This window comes from Rhodamnia argentea, chromosome 1, assembly GCF_020921035.1.
Source record: "Rhodamnia argentea isolate NSW1041297 chromosome 1, ASM2092103v1, whole genome shotgun sequence".
NCBI classification, from domain to species: Eukaryota; Viridiplantae; Streptophyta; class Magnoliopsida; order Myrtales; family Myrtaceae; genus Rhodamnia; species Rhodamnia argentea.
The window spans coordinates 10853234-10866891 of NC_063150.1; the positions used below are offsets into that span (position 1 = coordinate 10853234).

Sequence of the window (13658 nt, forward strand, 5' to 3'; positions counted from 1 at the left end):
TAGTGGATACACATCACCTAAAAAGGAAAGAGGATCTATAGAGAAACATGAAATTAAGAAAGAAATCAGATAACAATTTCAAAAAGGAAATCAAATAATAATGTTATAGTGTCACTACCTAAAATTAGGCTAATGAATCACTAAGTTTATAGTTAAACCTAGCTCAGACTCTCCGAAGTCCATACCAAATCGCAACTTAAGATTTACACATTAATATGCAAAATATCTAAGTCGGAGTCACTGTTCACATCGGATTTTTGATAATTTTTATTTTTTAGAAAATTAATAGAAAATCCGTAAAAAATCACAAAATCAACTTTAGAAGCCTTGGCTAAGTGTAAGGAATCAATTTTGAGCAAAAAATTTACTTGTTTTGTTTGATTTTCATTTTAATCTTGAAAATTATGTATCTTTCTTTCAAGTGAAATGAAAATTTTCGTTCCGACTAAAAAAAAGAAAAAAGTCGTAAATTGTTAGCACTGTTGCTCTTCGTGTTTCAGCAAGTGTTGTAATGCATTCTGCAACTCTGAGATTGTCATTGGAGAAACATTCCAATCAGTGACATGCTTGTCTTATATGACTACTTCCTGTGGAGAGACAAATGATTAATTCCCAAAATGGAAAGACAGAAGATAATGACTTCTTATTAGAATCAATTCCATCAACTTTTCTTCGTAAAATAATATGCGATCGATGCAATTAAAGCTATCCTCGTTAGACCTCGGTGAAAGGACATAATTCTAAGATGATTCAGCGCAGGTTCGTGTGACCTTTTTTCACCTTTCTTTGTCTTTTTTAAGCACTTTTCGGCTTTTGAACACACCATTTGGGAAGAAAGAACGCTGAATCGCATCAGAAGCTGCTTCAAAAGATGATTCAGCGTTCCTAATATGAAAATGGAGGAAGGTTCGTGTGAGCTGCTTCAAAAGATGATTCAGCGCAGGGCAGTGGTGGCCAGCGGTGGCACGCCAGCGGCAGTCGGGAAAAAGAGAGAAGAAAATAAAAATAGAAATAAAATAAAAAAATACTTTCCTAAAAATAAAAAATAATTTTTTTACTAGATTTGTATTGCATTGAAAGTGTTTTAGCAATATCATTTTTTTTATAACAATTATAAGAAATAAATATTTCATGATTTGATTGAGTATAAAACTATTTAAGTAATGGGGGGCAAGTTGGGTATGGGTCATTAGATTTGTACTATATAAAAATGGTGATATATTCATTAAGAAGTCATAAAACTTATCACGAAAGTGCAATTGAGTCATAAAACTTGCAAAAAATGCAATTGAGTTCTAAAATTTGTAAAAAGTGCAATGGAGTCCTAAAACTTGTCAAATTGATACAATCGAGTCTTTCCGTTAACTCTATCCTATTTGGAATGCTGACATGGCTTCTTTTTAATATTTTCTCTATCATATATGGTGATGACGTGTCCAAAATAACGTCGTTTTGGTTGAAATATGATTTTTAATATAATTTTATTTAAATTAATCTAAAAGATAAAGTAAAATTCAAAAAATAAAAAATAGAAGAAGAGCAAACGTAGAAGTACAACAGTATGAAGGGCTTCAACCCTAGCAACCGCCACGGCCCCACCACCATGGGAAGGGCTAGCGATGGTGGGGGGCCCAGCGACCTTCGCCAACTGTAGGCGAGGGCCGGCCGGCTCTTGTCCAGATCTCGATGCCCTTTGCTTTGTGAAGACGGCTCCAAGAAGCCACCATCGCGAGTTACCCCCGTCTGCGACGCCGTCGCCGCTTTTCATCAACTCGATACAATCCGGTGGATTCTGTTGTCCCGTTGTGTCCTTGTTGCGGTTGAAACCCGCTACACTTGCTGACCCCCTCTCTTCACCGATCCGAGATGAAAGTCCCACGTCGGTGATGCTGTCCCACTTCCAGGGCCACTAGGGAGCAAATTTATTCTACTTCAACGAACGACCAATGACGTCGTCTGCCATTTGTACGCCGTGACGAGCCATGTTTCGCCTCTTCCCAGATTGCTCCGACGAAACCTGAAGGAGGAAACCAATGGTTGTTACTCTTGGGCCACCGAGGGCTCACCGCCCGTAATCCCAAGCAACCCTCCATCGGTGACCGGGTCGCTAGGCCCGAACAGGGGCTGGCGACCCCCCCGACCACTTCCCCACCATCGTTAGCCCTTTCTGACGGTGGTGGGGCTACGGTGGCGGCTAGGGCTGAAACTCTCACAGCTGTTTTGCTTCTTCCCTTTTTTTAGCTTATTTTTAGATTAATTAAAAAATATATTTAAAATCAGATTTTGATGACAACGACATCATTTTTGATACGTTATTGCCACGTAAGAGAGAGAAAATATTAAAAAAGCCATGTCAACATTTTTCAATAACCAAATTGGACGGAGTTAACAGAAGGACTCGAATGCACTAATTTGACAAGTTTTATACCTCGATTACACTTTTTGCAAGTTTTAGGACTCAATTTCACTTCTATGACAATTTTTAATACTTCTTGTGAATATATCCCCATAAAAATGAGTCAAAATGGGTTAAATGAGTCAATATGGATACTCGACCCGACCCGACCCATCAGTGTGACTCGCAACTAATATCTTAGTACATGCTTGTCGGGACAATTACCAAAAAGTCATAAATCTAATGTAATTTTGAAAATTCATTTATAAACTTTTTTATTGTGTCAATTTAGTCCCAAATCTTTCATGTTTTGCCAATTGAATCCATCCATCCAATTTTGATCGAACTTGTTGGCATAGACGTCGGTTGTCCCATGTGACAAGATTGGTGCTGATATGGACATTTATTATGAATAACACATATTTTTGTTGGTTTTTTTTTTTTTAATTTTCTTTACTTTTTTTGGACCAAGGGCCAACGGCCTTCGTCGATCGTCAATAAAAAAAAAGAAAAAAAGAAAAAAGGACAAAAGAAAATTATAAAAATTTAAAAAGGCGATTATAATATTATTAAAAAATGTTTATGTCAACAATTTTTGGCCAAAATTGGCCGATGGACTCAATTGACAAAATGCGAAAAATGTTTAGGACTAAAATAACACAATTGAAAGATTTATATTGAATGACAGAAATGCAATAGGTCTATGAGTTTTTCTTTTTGTAATGTCCCCGAACTTGTGTTATCCGCCAACTTCCTGTGAAGAGACAAATGACTATTTCCCACTATGGAAAGACAAATGATTAGTTCCCAGCATGGCAAGACAACAGACAATGATAAAAAATCGTTAAATAAACTCAGCAATTTGTAAACTTAAATGTCACTCGCATTCATTTCACGTTTATTCAATTATATATCTGCGGTCGATGCAATTGAAGGTACCCTTGTTAGACATAGATGAAAGGACAATGTCCAACTGGAAGCCGACGGCGGACTGAGAATTCGAGGTTAGAGATGTGAGTTGTTTTACCTAAATATGTTAGAAAATAATTGGAACACTGGCCCCACATAGGTCTGCCGCTTTGGAGCACCTTATAAAGTTGGCACGAAAATCAATTCCGAGAATGTAGCATTGTAAAAGATCGAAAGATAGTTCAACAATGAGCATCCCCCATGTCCTGGCCATACCTTTTCCTGCACAAGGTCATGTGATTCCTCTTATGGAGGTCTCGAAACGCCTTGTCGATCGCGGAATTCGAGTTACATTCGTGAACACGGACTTCGTTCACAAAAGGGTCATCGATGCGCTCACGGACAAAGATTTTCTTGGAGATAGCATCCATTTGGTTTCCATTCCTGATGGGTTGGGACCCGGGGAAGATAGGAATGATCTAGGACTACTAGCGGAAGCAATGTTCCAGGTAATGCCCGGGAAGCTAGCGGAGCTCATACGAAAGACCGAGGAAAAAGAAGGAGAGAAAATCACCTGCGTCCTTGCTGATGGGAGCATGGAGTGGGCTCTGGAAGTTGCGCATAAGATGAACATTCCTAAAGCTGCATTCTGGCCGGCATCCGTTGCGCTCTTCGCATCGGGATTGAGCATTCCCAAGATGATCAGTGACGGAATCATCAATGATGAAGGTGGGACAAAATTTCTGCTGTGCATAGCAGGGCAATGCATCGGTAGAGAAATCATACAGTGTGACTAAGTCAATGAGCTTACTTGCATAATACTATCTCACTTCTAGGAGCTGATATACAAAAAAAAAAAAAAAAAAAAAGGGAAATTGGATACCTTACTGCTGAACTTTGACATCGAATCTAAAGCTTTAGTCATTCAAAACTTTCTTCGTACGAAGGATATTTTGGCACTTTACTGAGAGGATAGTACATTGACATGAATTTTCACCATCCTCATATCCTTCGTCGTTTTGACTTTTTTCTATTTGCTTCTCCTCATTCTGCCTGCTCTCAGGAGTAGCGATTAAACATCAGAAGTTTCAATTGGCACCCGGCATGCCTGACATGAGCCCGGCGAACCTTACTTGGGCCTGCATTGGCGACGTAGCTACACAGAAAATCATTTTCAATGTCATGGTCAGAGTCATCAAAAGCATGGAACTGGCCGACTGGTTTATAGGCAACACGTCCTGTGACCTAGAGCCTGCAGCGCTCGCCTTTGCTCATAGGGTCCTGCCCATCGGCCCACTCCTGGCGAACCACCACCTTGATAGCTCGGCCGGATACTTCTGGCCCGAAGACTCGGATTGTTTGATATGGCTGGACCAACAAGCCCCTAAGTCCGTCATTTACGTTGCTTTTGGAAGTTTCACAGTTTTTGACCAAACCCAATTCCAGGAACTAGCCTTGGGGCTTGAACTCTCCCAAAGGCCATTCCTATGGGTTGTTCGTCCCGACACCACCGAAGAGAGAGATGATGCATACCCAAAAGGGTTCAAAGAGAGGATTTCGGGTCGAGGGAAATTGGTTGGTTGGGCTCCGCAGCAGAAGGTCCTGGCTCATCCTGCCATCGCTTGTTTCGTGAGCCACTGCGGTTGGAACTCCACCATGGAAGGAGCGAGCAATGGCATCCCTTTCTTGTGCTGGCCATACTTTGCCGATCAGTTCATTGATGAGAACTACATATGTGACTTGTGGAGGGTCGGCTTGGGATTCAATCGAGACGAGAGCGGGATCATAAGGAGAGAAGAAATCAAGCGAAAGGTGGATCAATTGCTCGATGATGCCAACTTCGGTAAAAGAGCTTCGGACATCAAGGAAAAACTTGCAAAGGGCATCGTGGAAGGCGGTGAATCTCACAAAAACTTCAGCAACTTTGTTCAATGGATGAAAGCTCTGTGAGCTATGGTTGCTTTTCATAGAACACCGCCATAGTTTCAAATATTATGGATTAAATAATATTGGTTATTTCATGTCATCATAATTACATCTTATAGAATATTACTATTGCAACATAATATATTCTTAAAATACGTAGTGATTCATGTCTATTTATATTTGAAAATCAATTCATCAACAATCACCTAAATTAAGGATACACATTATAATGTTTGTAACTTATTAACCACAGCGGCACATTTTCAAAGAAATTAATTGCATAAGTTGGTACATTCACGAAACTTTTAAGAAGTTACATTAGCAACGGACGTCAGTATATAACTATTTACATATTAAAAAGCAGTTCATTACACCTAGTGAATCATTTATATGAATCATATTTTACTAACCACACTTGAAAGATTACAACAAAAGGTAATTACAAGTGGATTGAAATGTCGGTAACTTTCTTATGGGTTTGGTTGTTTACTATCACGTTCACAAAACGCTATTGAGTATGTGTTGAATTCTGTTTTGGGTATTCCATACGAATTGGGTTAGTCGCTCGAGCCCAACATTAATCCTCGGCTGAGGTAAGGGAGCCCCGTGGCGTGAAGCAGTATCAGTATTATTTTTCTCAATTTATTAGTTTTTAAATAGTGACAGAAAGAGTCTTAAGATTTTTTTCGCCACTTTTGTAATCCCTAGATTTTTCATAATGAATTTGCTTGTCCTCTCCCCATAATTCTTCCTGCAAGGGCTTTTTTAACGTAAATCCGTGTGTTCTTTTTATTCTTCTTAGTTTTAATTTGTAGTTTTCCCGTTGGTCACAACAAAAGCAAAAGAAGTTGATAACTTTCTAATCTATTGGGATGTTGGTAATTGGTTATAAGGTTGGTGTAAACCTGACCACATTTGTAAAATTTGAAAGAAGTTGGTGAATTGGCTTGCTTTCAACCATTTTTTATATAAGCTCGCCCCCTCTTTTTCCAAGAATTCATGCATTTACATGTTGGTTCTCTATATGATGGTAGTTTACTAACCATATTTGGCGACCCGAATTTTGCCAGAATTATTTCATAAGCGAAGTCGGTTACCTTGGCAATATAAAGGGCATTATATTCTTACGGACTAGTTGATAGTGCGGTGGATTATTGGACCTTAATGAACTAAAGGACGCAATGTGATTAGAATAAAAAAGGGATCGAGGACGATTAGTATTTAGTTATGAATTAAGTGCGAATGGTTTGGACGAAACCCGGTCCCGAAAGTCCACTAGTTCAGCCCCCTGCCTTCTACCGACTTTTGCCCCCTTTCACTATAAAAGGCTTTTATTTCTCTCTCCTCTCATTTTAAGAGACGCCCACAAGAAACCCACCACAAAAATCTCCCTCATTTTCTCTCGGCACCGCCCTCCTGTGGCTCTCTCTTGCTGCCATTTTGTGTCGGCGACCTTGAAGAGCGACAAAGGCGGGAGCTTCTCTAGCTGTGTTTGGCCCCACCGTCGACCCCCAAACAGCTTCTCTCTCTCTTTACCCTTCTTGGTCGCGCGTGACGTCAAAGAAGGAGGAAGGCACCCGAGCTCCATTTCGAGTCAAATCGGTTTTAGTTTTCTCGAGCACAGGACCTAAGGCAAATGGAGTCTCTAACCAATTAGCTATGCTGTTTACCTTTTGCTCGATCAGATGTAATGTCACCATTTAGTTTTTGGGTATCAAGAGGTAGAAATGATCTTGCATGTCTTAGGAAATGAATTTGCATGTCGAATCCGTTGCTTGAATTGAGTTCTAGGGGACTTTGGTAATTGGCTTACGGTAGCTGATCGTTTGGTATAGCGTCGATTGGACGCGAATTGAAGTCGATGGGCGCGTGGGTATTCGGCCCCCCCTTGTAGGTTTGTGTATTAAGGATTCTTCGCTTAGTATATCGATTCTGATGTTCACATTAGTATTTATTAGTCATGGGTATTAGGATTTATGAGGCGAATCGTTCTGAATTTCATCAATTGTACATGAATTGAAATTGGGCTGTAAAGAGGGGAGGGAGGGGAAGAGCTTGGTCAAGAGCCTTGAGGATGAACGAAATGGCTCTGTGATCTCGTACAATGATTTCGGTGGTTAGTACGACGTCGGTGATGCTAGAAAAGTAATATGCTTAGACGGATTATTAGGCATGTTTTTAGTTTGGCCTGATTTGAAGTTGAGACGAAAATGGATATTCGAATGTGAACCCTATTGCATGTTAAGTTGGTTGTTTAAAATGAGGCCCTATAGTCGTGGGCAACTAGGGATTCAGATCTAATAGTTTGGATTATCGATGGATTGGCCTAAATTGGAGTTGGAGTTGCTAATGGGGTTTGGCCAAGAGCATCAAATGATGATTGTGCAATTCCCTTGCTATGTACATTGGAATTAATAGATTATATATTTTGGGTGGCTTTGGAACTTTCTCATCTCAAAAGTTAGCTTAAAGGATGAGGTTTTCCCTCAAACTTATAAACCAACTACCAACCCCTTCTATAACCGATATGAGACAACCCCAACAATCTCTTCCTCACATATCGAGCCCCGGGTTGGAGGTAGCGACAACCCGTATCTCTCCCGTGTGACTGTTGGGTGTAGACTTATTGGTAACTTAGGCTTTGATACCAGTGTTAGATGGATTTTCGCCGAACCACGTAAATCTCTGTGTTCTTGATTATTCTTTTTTTTTTCTTTTTTCATCTCATCTAGTTAGAGAGCTTTTCCACACAACAATATAATGTCAAGTGAAGTGGGTATGGGGATTGCAAGGGCTAATTGTCTTGTGTGTCACCCGAATGGCGGATTTGAAGTGATTGTGGGTGAAGTGGCTGAAAGGCTTGATTGGGTGTTGCGGAATGATATTAATTGGTTACTGAGTGTCTCGTGTTTCTAAATGAGTTACTGGTAGTATTTAGTCGCTCTAGATGTGAGCTTCATGGCTTGGTTTGGGGATGTGAGTTATTAAGTAGTTGTAATCGTGACATGAGAAGTTCATCTCCGTAATGGTATTGGCACGATGTGAGTAACTGTAATATGTGGTTTTGGGTGTCCTATGGTGTGAGGTAATTGGATTGTAGTGTTTGATTGTGCTCGTTGTGAGATCGATGGTTTGAAATGGAGGCTCGGAGTAGGGGAAATCGAGGCCTGTGTCTCTCGTGAGTGAATGACGCCGTGTCCCTCATGATTCAAAGGTCGGTGTCCCGTGGATGAAAAGCTAAGTTAAAACCCAAAATCGAGGCCTGTGTCCCTCGAATAACTATGAGGTTTGTGTTCCTGACGTGTGTCGTAATAAAGAATGAAAACTCGGTACTTCAATGTGTTTGGTATTGGAAACGGTATTTCGGTGTGTCTAGTGCCGAATCAATACTTCAATGTGCCCAGTATCAGAAGTGACACTTCAGTGTATCTAGTATTGGAATAACACTTCGATGCGTCTGGTGTCAATGCATTACTTCAATATGTTAGGTAATGTCATGTTACTTCAATGTGTTTGACAACGTTGTTATATCGAATGAGTTCTGACAATTGTCCGTGGGAGCTGGAAGGAACCGCAAAGACACGTATTGGAGAGTGATTATGTGTTCATTGGAGATTGTGAGGTGTGATGCCGGATTGGCTTTGGAGGATTTGGAATTGAATGTCGAGTTTGCCCACGGTGTGGGCTATTTTTCGTGATGGGAAGGGGTAGCATTATGGAGAGATGGGTTCGTCCCATTTGGTAGTAGCGACGAGACTATCGACGAGTGGTTACGTGAAATATAGCGTGCATTACAAGATCTTTGTGTAGTGATTGCCTGTGGTTGTGGCTTGTTATATTTTTGGTTTGATTAGGTGATCGGTGTGCGGTATAGTCGGTTTGTTAGATACTTTACTTCCTGAGTTTTATACTCACTTCGTTGATTTCCACAATTTCAAATTAGTGGCAGGATGGAGCTATTGCAAATGCTTTTGAATGGCATCCATGCGGCATGGTAGTAGCCGTGGAGGGTGGTGATAGTAACGGAGGACAAAGGGAGTAAGGGACTTGAATTGCAAGGAGTAATCAGTTATCCTTCTAAATATTTGTGCTTTGTAATCCGGATTATGAGCTGGACAACTATATGTAAATATAACTTAAGTGTTGTGGCATCCATTAGTAATGTCGTGTTGGGTGAATATGTGTGGGTAATAAGAACAAGTTAGATGAACCTTAATGGCCACACCCTTTTTTGGCGCCCGCACATTTGGATTGATTGGTGGTGTGAATTGTGACCACATTTATGTTTGTCTTTGCTTTCGCGTGTGCCCTTATATTATGCATTGTTAGTGTTAAAAATATATCTCGAGTTTGAGCCCGAAGCGAAAATCTAAATTTTGAAAATAAATAAATAAAATCCGAAAGTTCAAATTTCGATGGACATAAGAAACCAAACAAATTTGAGAAAATGAAATATGCGGCATTATCTTTTCTTTTGCTAATGGATACGTGATCTACTTATTTGAAATATACGGAAATTGGTTTCCGTAGTGTAGTTGGCAAGATAACAATAAAACAATAAAGTCCAATGTGGACTTGGATTTGGACTAAATTTGGTTAACATTTGGGGGCACGTATAAATATATTTGTTATTGGATTGCTTGGGCTGTTGGTTGATCAAAAATTGACAGAGAGGTTTTCATGAAGTTATCTGTGAGTTCTTCATTCGTGGAATTACGCCAATTTCTTTTAGTGTTTTTAGCCGATTAAATTTTGCTATTAGATTTGTGTAATTACTTTGTGAGATTGATAGATTATTTTGCGAAGGAATTAAAGGCTAAATACTGTATGCGTTATTAGATGTAATTGAGGTTGGAAAACACCGAGAGTGTTTGAGTGACTCGAACGTGGTTTGTAATCTGCCCGTATCACTTTATTTATAGTGGAATTCGTTGATGCTCTCCCCGTAGACGTAGGTCTTTACTATCAAGCCACGTACATCTCGTGTCCGGTTTATTTTCTTATTTTGTCTATTTATCGTTCGATCGCTTGTTCTGCGCAACGATTGGTATGAAAGCTTGGCTTGCTTGGAGTTGAAGCGAATCGATGGCGATAGAAGAAGTTAAAGTGAAAATCGACATATTTGAGGGAAGTACTTTGGTTCCTAAAAGATGCAGATTGATGACTATTTATATTAGATGAAACTACACTTGCCCCTATCTAGGGAGAAAATAGAGATGATGAAGTAAGTTAATTGAGAATTGCTGGATAGACGAGCGATGGGTGTTATTCGGCTGACATTGGCTTATAATATTCCTTTTAATATCATTAAAGAGAAGACCATTGCGAGTTTGATGAAAGCCCTGTCGGATATGTATGAGAAGCCTTCTGCGATCAACAAGGTCTATTTGATGCAACGTCTATTTAAATTGAAGATAACGAAGATGTGTCGGTTGTTAATCATAACAATGAATACAATGTGATTGTTGGTTAATTGAGTTCAGTTGATATCGACTTTGAAGATGAGGTACGTGTTTTGATTCTACTATCCTCATTGCCTAATAGTTGGAATACTACTATTACTGCTGTTAGTAATTCCTCCGGGTTAACAAATTTGACGTTTAATGGGATTCGAGATTTAATTCTAAGTGAGGACATCCGTAGAAGAGAATCTAGCGAATATGTATCTACTACTTTATTAGGTGAAAATAGAGGAAGAATTGATACTTATGTTAGCAAAAGTAATATGAACTCGAATATATGCAATCAGTCTATGACTAGTGGTATTGCCCGTTGGAACTATGGCAAGAGGAAGCATCTTAGAAGAGATTGCCTTAAGCTGAAAAACGAGAAGGGAAAGGGAATTAGAGTTGAATCTACAGATGCTGTTGCAGCTATAGCTGACGGTAATTCGGATAATGCGGATGTTGTCTTGTCTATACTAATGATTCGTCATTTGATGGATGGATTATGGATTATGATTGTTCTTTTCATGCTATATCAAACAGGACCTGGTTTACTACTTATCAATGCATGAATAGTAGTAAAGTGCAGTTGGGGAACAACGTTGAATGCGATATTGCAGATGTTGGCGATGTTAGAATCGGAATGCATAATGGTATTGTGAGAACATTGACTGGAGTTAGGCATGTTCTAGAGTTAAAGAAAAATCTAATTTCCTTGAGTGCTGTGGATTCAGCCGGATGTCGGTATTTTTTAGAATGTGAAATTTTGAAGGCTATTGAAGGTGCCTTGGTAATGGTGAAATGAATCAAGCATAACGGCTTATATGAGCTTCAAGGTGAGACGGTAATGGAATTCGCCGCGGAGGCATCGGATGCATCCGTTCGAGAGTATGAATAGTGGCATATGTGTCCGGGGCATATTAGCAAGAAAAGCCTGAAGGTTCTAAGTGAAAGGAATTTATTATGTAGTTATATTGCCGACAAACTGAATGTATGTAGGTACCGTGATTTACATCAGCGGCGAAAAATGCAGTTTAGTGTGACTATCGGATAAACCATGGAAATTGCAGAATTACTTCACTTAGATGTTCGTAGATTGTCATGGTTTCCTTCGAGGAAGAGTGCCAAATTTATGCTAAAAGTTGTTGACGATTACTCGAGGAGGACCCGGGTGTTTGTGCTTAGGTACAAGTTTGATGTTATTGTTAGGATCGGGTAGTTGAGAGCTTTGATAAAAAAAGAGATCGATAAAAAGATCAAGCATGTGCGGACCGACAAAAGCATGAAATTTTTTTTGGAGCTGTTAAATGAATTTTGCATGAATGAAAGCATAGTGAGACACTATACTAGTGTCAATGAACCACAACATGTTACAGAGTTGAAGAGCAGAAATCTACTGCTAGTATGACTAGGAGATTCCTAACGGATGCGCTTAGTACAATGAGTTACATGATAAATAGATCTCCATCGATCGCAATTGGATGTCGGATTCCCGAAGAAGTGTGGTCAGGTAACGTTGCTGATTATTGTATTCTTAGAATATTTGGTTACTCATATTATGTTTGCGTTAGTGATGGTAAGCTCGATGAAAGGGCAAAAGGTGCATGTTCCTAGGCTATGCACAAGGCAAGCGGAGTTATCGCTTGTGGTGTTCGGAATTAAACTAACCTATTATCAACGGAAAAGTTACTTTTGACAAGTCTCCAATACTTCTAGTTAGGAGTGATTATAGCAGTATTCATCGGATCCGAACGGTGTTCAGCTTGAGGTGGAGTTGTAACCGTAAACTCCCGAGGTAGCGCATACTAGCGAGGTATTTGACACAGATAGTGCTTGTAGCGAGGTGGAGCCCGTAAAGCCAATAGTTGCTATAACTGCTGATATTGACAAGGTAACGTGTTCAATCTTCTAAAAGATATTAATGTACCGATGGTTTTGCTTTATCTATGGTAGAGGAACTTGTGTCAGAAAGTTCTTGTGGAGCGGTTAAAGGTGCATGTACAGTTGGTGTTCTGATGAGGTTCACGGTTATGGCGAAGTTCAAGCGCGACTTGGGCTTAGAAGACGTCTGTAGCGGTTGAGCCCATTGGGGCTGTGGGAGAGTAGTAGAGATGAAGTTCAGATTATCGGTGCAGCACTTGTGACATGGCTCCAACGTCGAGCTAATGTGGAGATTGTTAAAAAATATATTTCGAGTTTGAACTAGAAGCGAAAATCTGAATTTTGAAAATAAATAAATAAAATCCGAAAGTTGAAATTTCAATGAACATAATGTAACGTCCCATGGAGAGGGTGTTATTCCTTGTCCCACATTGCCTAGAGAGGGAGTCTTGGGCCAATTTATAAGGGATTGGGGGATTATTCACTTGCTTGAGGCCTTTTTTGGGTTGAGTGCTCAGAGAAACAAAATCGTGTGGGTTGCAAAGCTCAAAGCGAACAATATTGTACAAGTCAAACCCTTAGGTGTTATACATAAGAAATCAAGCAACTATGAGAAAAGGAAATATGCGACATTATCTTTCCTTTTGCTAATGGATACGTGATCTACTTGTTTGAAATATACGGAAATTGGTTTCTGTAGTGTAGTTGGCAAGATAACAACAAAACAGTAAAGTCCAATGTGGACTTGGATTTGGATTAGATTTGGTTAACTCTTGGAGGCACGTCTAAATACATTTGTTATTGGATTTCTTGAGCTGTTGGTTGATTAAAAAGTGGCAGAGTGGTTTTTGTGAAGTTATTTGCATGAAGAATTCTTTGAAGCGCCATATGCGAGTGCTTGTTTGGGATTTCTCTGTGAGTTCTTCATTCGTGGAATTACGCCAATTTCTTTTAGTGTTTTTAGCCGATTAAATCTTGCTATTAGATTTGCATAATTACTATGTGAGATTGAGAGATTATTTCACGAAGGAATTAAACGCTAAATACTGCATGCATTATTGGATGTAATTGAGGCTCTAAGAGTGTTTGAGTGACTCGAGTGT

General features: G+C 39.6%; 1 protein-coding gene across 1 annotated transcript; it reads left to right on the forward strand.

The window, feature by feature from the left end:
- The first annotated feature begins 3540 nt into the window (after window positions 1–3540).
- On the forward strand, window positions 3541–5254 carry LOC115747056 (UDP-glycosyltransferase 83A1-like). Its single transcript, XM_030683087.2, has 2 exons — window positions 3541–4033; window positions 4368–5254. The coding sequence occupies exons 1-2, from the start codon at window positions 3553–3555 to the stop codon at window positions 5252–5254; spliced, it is 1368 nt and encodes a 455-aa protein (XP_030538947.1). The 5' UTR covers window positions 3541–3552.
- Window positions 5255–13658: the final 8404 nt, after the last annotated feature.